At 39.3% G+C, this 13669-nt stretch overlaps 1 protein-coding gene across 1 annotated transcript; it reads left to right on the top strand.

Annotated features, from left to right (window-relative positions):
* Positions 1-668: 668 nt before the first annotated feature.
* On the top strand, positions 669-13152 carry LOC306973479 (T-cell differentiation antigen CD6-like; the record flags this gene model as incomplete). Its single annotated transcript, XM_079570403.1, has 12 exons — positions 669-734; positions 2703-2792; positions 3772-4035; positions 4319-4630; positions 5632-5952; positions 6346-6414; positions 6509-6646; positions 7941-8051; positions 8178-8279; positions 9940-10011; positions 11824-11979; positions 13058-13152. The coding sequence occupies exons 1-12, from the start codon at positions 683-685 to the stop codon at positions 13150-13152; spliced, it is 1782 nt and encodes a 593-aa protein (XP_079426529.1). The 5' UTR covers positions 669-682.
* Positions 13153-13669: the final 517 nt, after the last annotated feature.

The raw sequence follows: 13669 nt of genomic DNA, 5'->3' as shown, positions 1-13669 counted from the left end.
AACCCCCTACTTATATTATGGACAATGCTACTATTTCTGTATGATTTTGAGGGGCTCAGCCTGCATTTAAAGGAAAGATTTCCTTGTGAGGAAGCAAAACTTGCGTTCCCCGCTATGAACATTACATTCAACATTGTAAAATGTGTTGCCATCCCTGAAATTATCCCTGGCCCTGCTTGCCACCCCGTGATTTTTTTTCTAGATCCGCCCCTGCAAATGATCACTCATTAAATATGTTGTATATGTGGAAAATGTAAGCCTGATCAGAAAATCATTTGTATAATGATTTGCTGTTGTGTTTGGTCAACCCAAATAGTCAGTATGTGACAAAAAGGGGTTTCACATTTGACTCTGAAGGACGGCCTTGACAGTAAAAATAAAATACCTATTAAGATTTTGCTGAGAATGGGCTACATCAACAGCTACATCAGTGCTTTTAGTAGACTTAAAACGGACCTTTAAAGTATTTGTTGTTTTGAGACCTTCATTGTTCTTAGAGTCTACACCATTTTCAGGATATCAGGGATCCTCCTGACTGCATCCTATCAGCACTGAGCGACACGCTGCTTTATCAGAGTCAAAGCCTTGAATTTCACTTCCTCTTGAGAGTTGTCTCAAAACCATTAGAAACTAGAGGCTCATTCAGTCAGCGCACTCTGGAGTCGCACACACATTTGCCATCATGATTTTTGTTAAAGGGTTTTTACTTCTTCAGCTCAGCTATTTCTGCCGAGGTAAAGCAACATCTTTAATTTAGATTATATGTCTAAATATATTTGCATATTTCATTTTGCAGCAGGTCATTTGCATAAGCTATTTGTTTGATTTTACATCGTCACTTACAAGGCTTGATATTTGCTCTCTGGGGACAAACTGTGGCTACTCTTTTTATTCATTTATTTATTTTTTGTTACTTGTCTTTTAACCCCTTACAATAAAATGAGTTGTTGTACATTTTTTGTACAATTGTTATAAAACTTATACAGTGCCTCTCGTGAGTATTCATACACCTTGAACTTTTGCACATTTTGTCATGTTTACTATCCTAAACATAAAGATTTTATTTTGATTTTTTTACTGAACGTTCACACACAAGTAACAGATAACTGTGAAGTGAAAGCTAAATGATACATGATTCTGTTATTTTTCAAAAAATAGAAAACCGGAAAGTGGGGCGTGCATAAGTATTCATACAGCATGAATGAATACTTTGTGGAACCCCCTTTTACTGCAATAACAGCAGAAAGTCTTTTGGGGTTTGACTCTACAAGATTTGCACATGTAGAGACTGACATTTTAGCCCATTCCTCTTTACAAAACAACTCAAGCGCTGTCACATTAGAAGGAGAACGTTTGTGAACAGCAGTTTTCAGACCTTTCCACAGATTTTCAATAGGATTTAGGTCAGGACTTTGACTGGGCCATTCTAACACATTAATATGTTTTTATTGAACCATTGTAGATTTAGCTTTGTGTTTAGGGTCATTGTCCTGCTGAAGGTGAATCTCCGCCCCAGCCTCAGTTCTCTTGCTGACTCCATCAGGTTTTCCTCCAAAATGTCTCTGTATTTGGCTCCATTCATGTTCCCAACTATTCTTACAATCTCCCCAGTCCCCGCTGAGGAAAAGCAGCCCCACAGCATGATGCTCCCCCCTGTATATTGATGGTGCACTCAGGACGATGAGCAGTGTTAGGTTTGCTCCATACATAACGTTTTGCATTTGGGCCAAAAAGTTAAATTTTTGTCTCATCTGACCAAAGCTCCTTCTTCCACATGGAGCTGTGTCCTCTATATGACTTCTAGCAAACTTCAAACGGGATTTCTTATGGCCTCCTTTCAATAAAGGCTTTCTTCTTCCACTCGTTCATGAAGACCAGATTTGTGTAGATACGACTTATAGTTGTCCCATGTACAGATTCCTCCAGCTCAGCGGCAGGACTTCACAGCTCCTCCAGAGCTATCTTGGGGCACTTGGTTATATTTCTTACCAGTGTCCTCCTTGTTCGGTCTTTTAGTTTAGGTGAACGACCACGCCTTGGTAAGTTGGCAGTGGTGCTATACTCTTTCCATTTCCGAACAATGGATTGAACAGTGCTCCGGGAGATGTTCAAATCTTGGTAAATCTTTGTATAACTTAACACTGCTCTAAACTTCTCCACAGCTTTATCCCTGACCTCTCTGGTGCTCCTTGGCCCTCATGATGTTTAGGGTTGTAAACATGACAAAATGTGCAAAAAAATGTGCGATATTTACTGTTCAGAATGAGCAACTGCAAAGCCCTAGATAACACTTTGTTTTTCACTCTTATTATATAAAAACATATTTTACAATATTTTGTGTTTTTATTGCCACAACGCTGGTGCATATAAAAAAAGAAAAAGAAATTCTCTTTCGCAAACTGCAAAGTAGCACAACTCACTACCGATCTAAGTCTTGGTTTTACATGTGGCAGAGTGGTCAAGTATGTTCTTAGTTCTAAATGCGGCCTAAACCACATCACTCATTTCTTAACTTCAAGTGCTAGTTTGTGGTTTACAGTATTTTAGAAATACTAATGTCAACATCTATTACGCCATAGATTTTATTCACATTAAACACAATTTCAATAAAAAAAGTGGTTGTAATTTCAACTAAAATGAAACACATTTTTGTCAAAATTGCAACAAAAAAAATATTGTTTCTGGGTTGTTGTTTTTTTCAGCTCAGCTTTTTTCAACAACACAAGTTTCTCCAACAAATTCATCACGGACCACAGATGGAAACTTGACGCAGTTGGAGGAAAACGTTGATTGTAAGTTGACATTCAGGTTTTGGTGATTGCACTTAAACAAAAATACAGGAGATGAAGACATGAAGATGTAGATGAGGTTTCATCGCAGGAAGTGGAACAGCCCGCTGAGGAAACTGTGCAGGTGCAACCAGACCTTGAAAACCATTGTCCCACGCACATCTGCTGCAAATTTCCCCACTCAGAGCGACCTACTGTTTGATGACCCCAAATGAACTTACTTCTTATTCCAGGCTTAAACTTGGCATCAGTGAAACATTATTTGAAGCCAGTTGCTCATAAATATGAATTGAGAGAAAATCGTCTTAACATTGGATACGTGTTTGACATTATGTTCCATAAAACTCCTTCAAATTCAAGTTCATCTTGAATTGTTTTGCTTCTCAAGTAGCAAGTTTTGGCAACACATTCCTCACAGTCCGTTGCCATGGTGGGTTTACAACATAGATGTATTATTTTATAGGCATGTTCTCACTGCTTTAAGTGAGAAGAGTGACCCAGTAATGTTTACAATATTAGCCTTATTCATACGATTTGCCATTGGTGCTCCATCCGGGTTTATGCTTTAAAATGTGCCACACATTAGTCTGAACACAGCACACCGCATGGGGCAAAATGTATTTTACACTACTATAACTATACATAAAAATATGTGCAGCTCTTTTTAAAATAGCAAGCACAAGAAATCCCTATCGTCAATATCCCAAAGTATCTTGGGATTTCTCATTGACGTACTGTCAATGAGAAATCCCCTTTATTCATCGGATAAAATGCCAATATGCTCAGTCATTTGTGGATGGCATCTATTCTCATTTTTCAAGGTTTTAGAATGAATCAGCTCTGCACAAACAAAACCCCACACATTCTTGATTCCATGGAAAGTAGTTATTTGTTGTTTACTTTGTAGGATTATTGTTTTCTATTTCTATGTTCTATTTGTGTAGATTCGAAAGTAAGCGATTTCACGTTGCGTGTCTCATAGATAATCCCTACATTGAAGCTCTTTCTGGAAAATGCCACTGGACTCTGAAGATGCGAGTTGGGGAAGTGGCACTTGATGCCACGTTAGAAAACTGGCTCGTCCCGCAGATCTGCCGGGAGCTCGGCTGTGGCGGAGTCTACAATGTCGAGAAATATCCCTCCAATACCAGCTGCTTCTCTGGATGTTTTTATGAAGAGGGGCAGCTCCGAAACTGTTCTATGAAAGAGGCTGAGGGCTGCGTGGTGATCTCTGAGGCTGTGTGTGGTATGAGCAATTATCATTAAATATTTACACTGGGTTATGTTGAGGTGAAAATATACACAGGCTTTTATACATAGTTTTCATGTTGTGTATTAGTGTCTAAAAAATACTTTTGGTCAGAATATGACACCAATAGGTCCTTTATTTCAGAATTTGATATTGCCATTTGAATCCAAGTCTTGTCATTTGGATGATAGTTTGGCGATATATTGTCATGTGAATCCCAGGCAGCCACTGTGATGCTTTTGTTCGCCTTTATCATCGCTGTTTGTCCTGTCTCCCGCAGGTGCCCACATGGTGCGTTTATCAGGGGGCAGGGACCGCTGTGAGGGGCGGGTGGAGCTGTGGAGGGGGGGTGAGTGGGGGTCCGTGTGTGACGACCAGTGGGACCTGCGAGAGGCGGAGGTGGTGTGCCGGCAGACGGGCTGTGGATTCGCCCTGAGCGTGAGTGGGCAGGGCGGGCAGTTCCCCTTGGGCACGGGGCCGGTGCTCCTGGACGACCTCAACTGCACCGGGACAGAGGCACATCTGTGGGACTGTCCCGCCGCAGAGGGGACGGACTGTGGACACAAGGAGGACGCGGGGGTGGTGTGCTCAGGTAAAACAAGAGGAAAAAGCACTATTAAATTAGTTTTAATAAATGAGAAAGTATGATTAGCAGCTGTAGTCATTTTCCTGGCCATTTCCAAATCTTTACTATTCAATTATGAGTCAATATGCTTTACATCAGGGGCAATTGAGCTACTTTCAACAATACACTGCCTGAACAATAAAAAGTGTCCACCTTGACTTAACTGTTATGATCTGGAGTTGCTGCAGTTGGTCTGGTCTAGGTTCAGCAACACTATGAGCCCAAAGAATGAGATCAGCTGAACATCCTGAATGACCAGGTTATTCCATCAATGGATTTCTTCTTCTCTGATGGCATGTGGGTATTCCAAGATGACAAAGCCAGGATTCCTCGGGCTCACATTGTGAAAGAGTGGATCAGGCGCATGAGGCATCATTATCACACATGGATCGGCCACAGAGTCCAGATCTGAACCCCATTGACAATCTCTGGGATGTGCTGGAGAAGGCTTTGCGCAGTGGTTACGCTCTCCATCATCAATACAAGATATTGGTGAAAATAATGCAACACTAGATCTCTTGACATTGCAGAAGCTTATGCCACATCAAATGAAAGTCGCAATCAAAGCTAAAGGCAGTAAAACAAAATATTACAGCATGTGACCTTTTTTTGTCATTTCATTTATTAATTTATTTGAATTGGACAATCCATATTCATGAACTTTGGTGGAGTCTCCCTGCAGTTGATTGCTTTAATAATTTTTAAACACAATGAAGAAAGTGCCTCGAGTATTGTCTTTATACTTCCCTATATGAACCTAAACGTCTTTTCAACACATACAGAACAAAAGGAAAATGCAACACCTCTTTGGTAATAGTTTTATTCATAGTTTAAATACTGAAGATCTGTGCAGTTATAGTTTAGCTCATACAATATAGATAAAGAGATACATTCATCAAAATGCGAAATATAACACAAAGCATTGAAAGCACTGTATTTACCAACACATTGCGGTCACTGATTCACAGAGATGAGGGAGGTGCGTCTGTCCGGAGGAGCAGACCGCTGTTCGGGGAAGGTGGAGATCCATCGTAACGGGACGTGGGGCACAGTGTGCGACACCTGCTGGAACCGGGACCTCGCCTCCACGGTCTGCTCCATGCTCCGCTGCGGCTCCGAGCCCCAGAGCTACACCCAGTTCAACCCCCCTCTGAGCCACAACCCTGGGCCGCTGTACTATTACTACCGCTGCCCCACGGGCCCCAACTCTTCTCTGTGGGACTGTAGAGAGATCATCAACCACCCGTACGCCTGCAAAGATACGAAGGCGTCTGGTGTTATCTGCAACGGTAAGGGAGAGCCGCCTCAACACAAAAAAGCATGAATTTAGTTTTGTCTTCCTTTAGTATATTGTTAACTCAGACATTTGAGGGAAAAACACTGTCCGTCTAATAATTACAAAGCATTAGTTTCAATTTGATGAACTTGCAGGTGAGTTTTCCAGCATTTCGGTGACAATAACCCTGCAAGTTGTAAAATGTGCCTATGAACTCATCCCTGTGAAGAATCGAGATATTACAAATGTATGTTAGAAAAGTTAACAATGAATTCGGAAAATAAATCAGGTGTATGGCCTTTAAAAAACCTAGATTCCCTTGACCCTGAGTTTCGGTCTGGCACAAATAGTAACAAGTACACTTACGCTCATTTAGAGCGATGTATAACCCCGCTTTATGCTGCAGGTTCCCTTGGGTTTCCGGAAGCCACGACCGCATATAAATCCATTACACTGACAACTGCGACGGTCACAGGTGAAGTACACCCTTATTAAGACTTCATAGCGTCATTAAAATCCATTCACATACAGTGGTTTGACTTAATCTAAGCAATTTGTGTTTTCCTCAGATGTTACCACGCTGAGTCTGGAAGAGCAGTTTCCTTTGCCCTCTCTGCTGCTCCTCTCTGCCGCGGCTGTGGCTCTGCTGCTCTTTGTGTTGCTGATTGTGAACACAGTGCTCTGCTGCCACTACCGGAACAGGCACGGTGTGTGAGATATATCAGCTCTTTACACTTGTATGCACATCCCTAGGCCTCCTTCTTCATAGCTTCTATTCAGCCCCTACAAGCATTTACCCTGCTGATTGTTCATTTTTCAGGTTTTGGACCAAATTAGTCTCTTAACATAAAATTATTTTCACAATATGATGTTTAGTTATTGCACTGATAGTTTCACATTTCATGGTCATATATGATGTACAAAAATAATAGTTGTAGAAAAAAGGTGCTTTACTTTGTGCTACAGTTGTGAGTTTTGACCGTTTTGGCAAGAATCTTCCCTCCACGACACAAACTTGCCGACCCCTGACCTACAGACTTCAAACTTCACCAGTCTTGGATTGAACAATATTTCAAAAACAAGGCAAAATACAATTTTTTACAGATTTTTCAACACTAATAAACAGCTTATTTTAAAGGAAGCAGGATATCCCAAATCCCCTCTTAAAAAGTCTTCGTAACTAATATGTCAACAAATCAAAACCATAAATTTAACCCTGGCTCAATCTATTATTCAGATTTTGTCGTCGAAAATATTGGACATTTAAGGCATTTTAGGCATAAAAGGCGTTATTTTTATACAAAAACATAAAATGAGAGAAATTATGCACTGATCTACAGCACAAGTTTCAATTGGATATCTCTAAATTTAAAATGTTTTCCTGTTCACCTGCAACGTCTCGCCCAAAAGGAATATTTCAGGATTTTTGACATAGAGCCTCATTTCCTAGAGTGTTGTTGATTTCTGGAGATTTTTTTTTTTAATGCATGCAGTCAAATGCATATTTGAAGAGTTTAGTAGTGCTTGGCTAGTGCTAGGCTAGCGCATGTCTATGGTAACTAGTAGCCTGCATTAAACAGTCTGATCCAAGCATAGTGCACCTGAGGGAAACCAGTCTTTGTTGACTGAATAATTTTTGAAATATAACCATTTTCCATTTTAAAGAACTTATCTTTGAGCAGCATCAGCTTCCTGGTCTTAAGCTACACAGCGGTGGAGTGATCTGCGAGGTTACTGGATCAACAGTAGTTTGTTTACCTGCGGCTAGCATTCACAAAGGAGCTTTAGTTACCATAGACATGCGCTAGCCTAGCACTATACTATATGAATTTTAAAAAATAAATAAATCTCCAGAGATCAACAACACTCTGGATAACTAGGAAATTAGGCCCTATGTCAAAAATCCTGAAATATCCCAAACAAAAAACAAAAGAATCACATTGACATAAAGCTTTGCTCAATAGTGATTTAATAAATGTGTTATTAATGTCATCTTGGCAGCGTTCCTGGTTCAGCAGTCCCAGATGAGTCAGTCGAGTAAGTCTAAACCTCGACGCAACAGCTGCGAAGCCTCTGTGGATCTCACCAAAGTTACCTCTAATCCAGACACTGGTAACTCTTTCTCTTTTTGTAACCCCAGTTTACACAAGCCAGTTCATGTTAGTCGCTGTTCTCGTTTACCTATGAACCGTGTGTAGCTGTAGTGAATCTGACGAAGCCTTTTCTGTTTGTCTGAAGTCCCGTTCGCCTCGAAGCCCTTCTGGATGCAGCTTAGTGTTGACAGCTCGTCAGTAGATACAGACTATGACCCTTTTGAATCGTCTTTATCCACATTTCGCAGTGAGCCATTTATTTTCTCCCACTATCTGTGTTAAACAGCATAACAATATAACTGCTATGTATCCATTTACTGTGTCATTTAATGCAGTGTTTCTCAACTGGAATTCTTTCAGGACTCAAGCCGCCACCCAAATAAGAATTTAACTTCTTATATATAATGTGGAATACTATATTTTCTCCACATATTAATGTTGACCAGGACAACAGTCATTTGTGCAGATTCAGCTGTTTTTGCATTTTAATAGAAGATAAATATTGAAAGAAATCTCTGAAAATGGTTCCGTGATCCACTTTTGGGTCCCGACCCACCAGTTGAGAACCACTGATGTGCTCAGTTATTGAACTTGTGACACATGGCCTTCAACAGACAGACAATAGATAAATAAATCAACACTTCATGACTACACCTTATTTAGCCTCAATAAATGATAATAAATTATGAATTAGCTCTTAATTAATCATGAACAATTTATTCATTAAGAGTGACTCATGTTACTTAACCACTTAACTCCCACCTGAACCGAGCACATTTTCTCCAGTTCAGTTTTACCCAAATCTAAAAGCTTCTCGACTGGAGCTTACAGCTGGTAGGCAAGTGTAACAACACCTTATTTGAACGCTAAGACTTTCAAAATGTTTTAACTTTTTCGTCATATTTATGGGGAGTTCACGTTTTTGCTGCGTTTTCAGCCTCACGTCTCATTTTTGCCACATTTTTGTAACTATTTTGTTGCTTTATCTTCACCTTTTTGGTCGCCTGTTTTGCTGCGTTTTCATCCTAATTTACATCTCGTTTTTGTTGCTTTTTTTCAAGAGGCTTTTAGATTTAGGTCAAGTCGAACTGGAAAAAATGTGCTCGGTTAAAGTGGGATTTAACAGGTTAACTTCTAAAGTAATTAATGCTTAACTCCTAATAAATACCTCATCACCTTTTATTTGTTTTTTAATTAACCTTGAAGAAGCTTTATTAGATTATGATATTATCATAACTGGTGTATAAATGATTCTAAACTAATACTGCAATACATGGCTAGGCTGTCATCTTTTTTTGTTATTTTCTAGCTTTTCTAAATTTAGATTATTCATTACAAAGTTGTTAATGATCAAAATCAAGTAAAAAAAACCTGGATGAATAACACGTTTTCTTCTTTTCAAATTAGTGTAACATTTAGTAAACAGCACATTAAAGGCCCTATACCTGATGTTTTGTTTTTTATGCTACAGATATGATAAGAAAGTAACACATGTGTCTGGACCACAACGATCATTTAAATTTAGTGACTTCCTCTTCCATTGTTTGTAATAAAAAAAACAGGTATAGGGCCTTTAAGTTGAGCCCCATAACATGAGCAAATGTTTAATGTCTTTCTAGATATATAACTATATTTACACATTTACATAGTCCTGTCATTTATTTTTACATGGGATGCTGAAAACATCTGTAATTGAATCTTTATGAAGACAAAAACAAACTGCAAATACAGTTTTCAGTTTTCCCACACATTTCATTTGTTACTGAACTCGTCCCCTTCTCAAAACGTTTCTCGTTTTGGTGTTTTGTGGTCGTCGTCTGCAGTTTGCAGTTCTGTGCAGTTCTCTGCTCCTGGTTTTGCAGCGTTGCAGGGTGTGTTTGATAGATGCATTTTCAATTCATCTGCAGATTCTCAGAGACACAGAGTTGACAGGAATCCTTTGATGAGACCCCTGGGTTTGGACAGTCTCCGAGAAGAAGGTGAGTCACTGTTTAAAAGCTCACAGGACTCAAGTGCTTAACCCAAAATTATCAATTATAAATCTGCTCTTATAAACAAAACAACATTACGAGCTTCTTCCCTTTGCAAACCTGAAAACATGAATCTTTCTATTTCTAATATACAGTACTTTTGACTTTTCTCATGTAATGTCGCTCAAAACTGAAGGTTGATCTCATTCATGACACATTTACACAACACAGGGCAGCCTACAGTTACAGTGGGAGGAAAATGTCTGTGAACACTTTGGAATTTCTCACATTTATGCCTAAATTGGTCATAATTGATTGATTGATTGATTTTAAATGGGACAGTGCACATTAATCAACATGTGTTTTTTCTACATGTAAATGTGCCAGAGTTTCATCCATCGTCCCAGGGCAGGTTGATGTCAAGACAGATAGAATAGGACATACAACAGGCACAAACACAGACAGAAATACCATCACAAAGACATAACAAGACAGTGAATGACGAATTACAACAGCATATGATTAAAATGTAAAAATAGGTGAATTAGTTCCAGTTTGCAATCTTGGCCCGTCTGCTGAGGGATCCTTCGGCTCTGGGTCTCTATAGCCTGTCCTGTCCGTCCATGGGAGTGGATCTCTCCTTCTGTGGTTTTCCCCAAGGTTTCCCTTTTCTCCTGCCGGGTTTTTGAGTTTTTCCTTGCCGTGCTGGAGAGTCTAAGGACAGGGGACACCCATGCCGCTCGTCGCTACCTCCTATTGGACATTATATTTGCCTGGATTCACCTGAACTTTTAAATGTCATATTTATTGCTCTGTTTTATTGCCTTGATGTTTGGTGCAGCCCTGTGAGGCGACTTCTGTTGTGATATTGGGCTATACAAAACCATTAAACTTTAAACTTTAAACTAGTTCGGCTAAAAGATCAGCAAGGGACAATACACAAAACACCACAAACTTCCACAAAGCAAGACTGATCATCAAAATCATAAGAATGAATAAACAGTGTCTGATTAAACTAGTACCACCCAAACAATGACATTTTATCATATTTTTAAGCGCCATAACATGTACACAGGGTGGATAAATTAAGTGAACCCAGGAATCTCACTGAACTGTAAAGAGGAAATGCCCAAGATTCATCCTGATCGTTGTGAGCATCTAATCTGCAACGACAGAAAAGCAGTTATTGCTGAAAAAGAAGGATCAACTTTGGTTTGCGAAGTTGAATTGTTTGTTTGTGGAATGTGTGGAGGTAAACAGCACATCAACATCAAAACCCTGTCCCCACTGTGAAGTATGGAGCAGGAGAATCATGGTGTGGGGCTGCTCTACTGCCTCAGGGCCTGGACAACGTGCATCATCAATGGAAAAATCAATTCAAAGGTTTATCAAGATATTTTGCAGAAAGACCAGAGACATTCACAACAACGTGGAATAAGTAAGTGAACCTCTTTATTAAATATCTGGCTGATCCCTCTTTTGTAGTTGCAGATTTGACGCTCACAATGATCAGGATGAATCTTGGACATTTCCTCTTTACAAAACTGCTGCAGTTCAACAAGATTCCTGGGTTCACTTACTTTTTCCTCCCTGTCCTGTGAATTTTTTTTACATGTTATGGCCAGTGAAAATATGATCAAATGTAAATGTTTGGGTGGTACTAGTTTAAGCAGACACTGTTCATTCATTCTTATGATTTTGATGAAGACCACATGCTTTTTCCTCCCATTGTATATTAAGATGAAAGTGGAGATATTTGTACTCGACTCTAGCATTTTTATCCAGGCCTGATATCGATGTGTTTCCGGTATGTTTTCGCAGCCCCTGAATCTGTACCCGAGGCGGTCGGGGTTTTTTCGAGCTGCAACGGGGCCGACTACAACCACACATCCCGAATCAACTCCTTTGACTCCTCCAGCACCTCGTCTGAAGAAGAAACCTACAGGAACACGGGCCCCCACAGCGCAGCGCAAACCAGTCAGTGAACATTAATATTATATAACAGAGTCGGTATCAGGCAGGGATTTTCAACATGTGACTGGACTTGCAAAAAGGGGTGGAGGATAAACAACACCCATGTGACAATTGGATTAAAAATATAGAAGGTACTTGACGTAATGACTGTAATTTAAGAGACTTTTTTCACACCCAAATCTAAATTGTCTACGTATAACCTGTTTAACTGATGAAAGTTTTTGAGTGAGTTATTTTAAAAATGACTTGTAGATTAACTTGTAAAATGTCCTGTGGTTTGACAGTGTGTTCTATAACTTCAGGTTTGTTTTTTGTTTCAGCAAAGGATAATTATATGTCCCTTAATTCCCTCCTTAACCAAGCAAATTTTCTCCAGTTCAACTTTGCCCAAATCTAAAAGCTTCTCGACTGAACCTTACAGCCTACAGGCCAGTTTAACGCTTCATTTGAAAGCTAAGAAATGCTAAACTGATCATAACTTTTGTGTCGCGTTGTCACAGCTTTTATGTCACAGCTTTTATGTCACAGCTTTGAAGCGTTCTTGTTGTTGTTTTTTGCTTTTTCATCGCTTTTTTGTCGTGTTTTTTCCGCTTTTTTGTTGTGTTTTTATTGCTTTTTGGGCTTGTTTTTGTCACTCTTTTGTCGCCTCTTTGTTGCTTTTTCATCACGTTTTTGTTGCTTGTTGGTTGCTTTTTTGTTGCTATTTTTATGTTTTCTTTTAGATTTGGGTAAAGACAAACTGGAGAATATGTGCTTGGTTCAAGTGGGGGCAAAGATAATAAAAGAGAACAAAATGTTTATACATTTTCGAGTATTTTATGTAGTAAACTTAGTCACAGGCCACTTCTTATTAGGTATACGTAGATACTGATACTTTAATGATACTTGGTTTACATACTGATACATACTGATGCCTGAACGATACTATTTTCAATACCTATGCTAAAATACTTGTCATCTAGTACCAGAAAACACAAAAAAAACAGGAACATCAACACAGACAGGATGGACATCTAAAATAAATTGGCTTTAAACCTTAAACTTTGAAGAAACAAGTGTAACATCCTTAAACTGTTTGCAGATGAAGCTGAGGAGGACGAGGGGCCGATCTACAGCCCCGTGAGCCCAGAGACAGACACCTCTTCTGGGGAGGACTATGACGACGTGGGCTGCTGAGATCCACAGGTACAGACGGATGAAACGTGATGGACATTCAGCAGGAACAAGAGACACACTGAAGGAAATAAATACATACACTTTCATTTGGATAAAAATCAGGACTGAACGTAATAAATCGCCTTCAAATACCTGACATTTTTGTTGTAAGTAGTTCATGTAGAAATCTAGGGTTCCTGTGTTATTTCTTGTCTCTATTTCACTATATATTATATTGAAAAAGCTGCGATTTCTGAACAAAATGTAAAAATGAATAAACCTGGGCGTTTATTCAGTTTTACCTTTTTTGTTCAGAAATCTCTGCATCTTAATGTAAGTAAAAGTCTTAGAAGGACATTTATCAAAACGCTGAAAAAGCTGAAAAATAAAGGATGCTATTTTTGTGGGCATGTGTAATCTGATATGTAACCGAGAGTATGATGCGTGAGTTAGAAATCAAACTATTGTTCTTGTTTTGCAGAGGAACAAACACTCAGTAAATGACTCCCTAAATTAGTTCATTTCTTTTGCTGGCATT

This window comes from Gobius niger, assembly GCF_951799975.1.
Source record: "Gobius niger genome assembly, chromosome: 14".
NCBI lineage: Eukaryota > Metazoa > Chordata > Actinopteri > Gobiiformes > Gobiidae > Gobius > Gobius niger.
The sequence above is the reverse complement of the archived record's forward strand: the minus strand, read 5'-3'. Positions and strand labels throughout refer to the sequence as shown.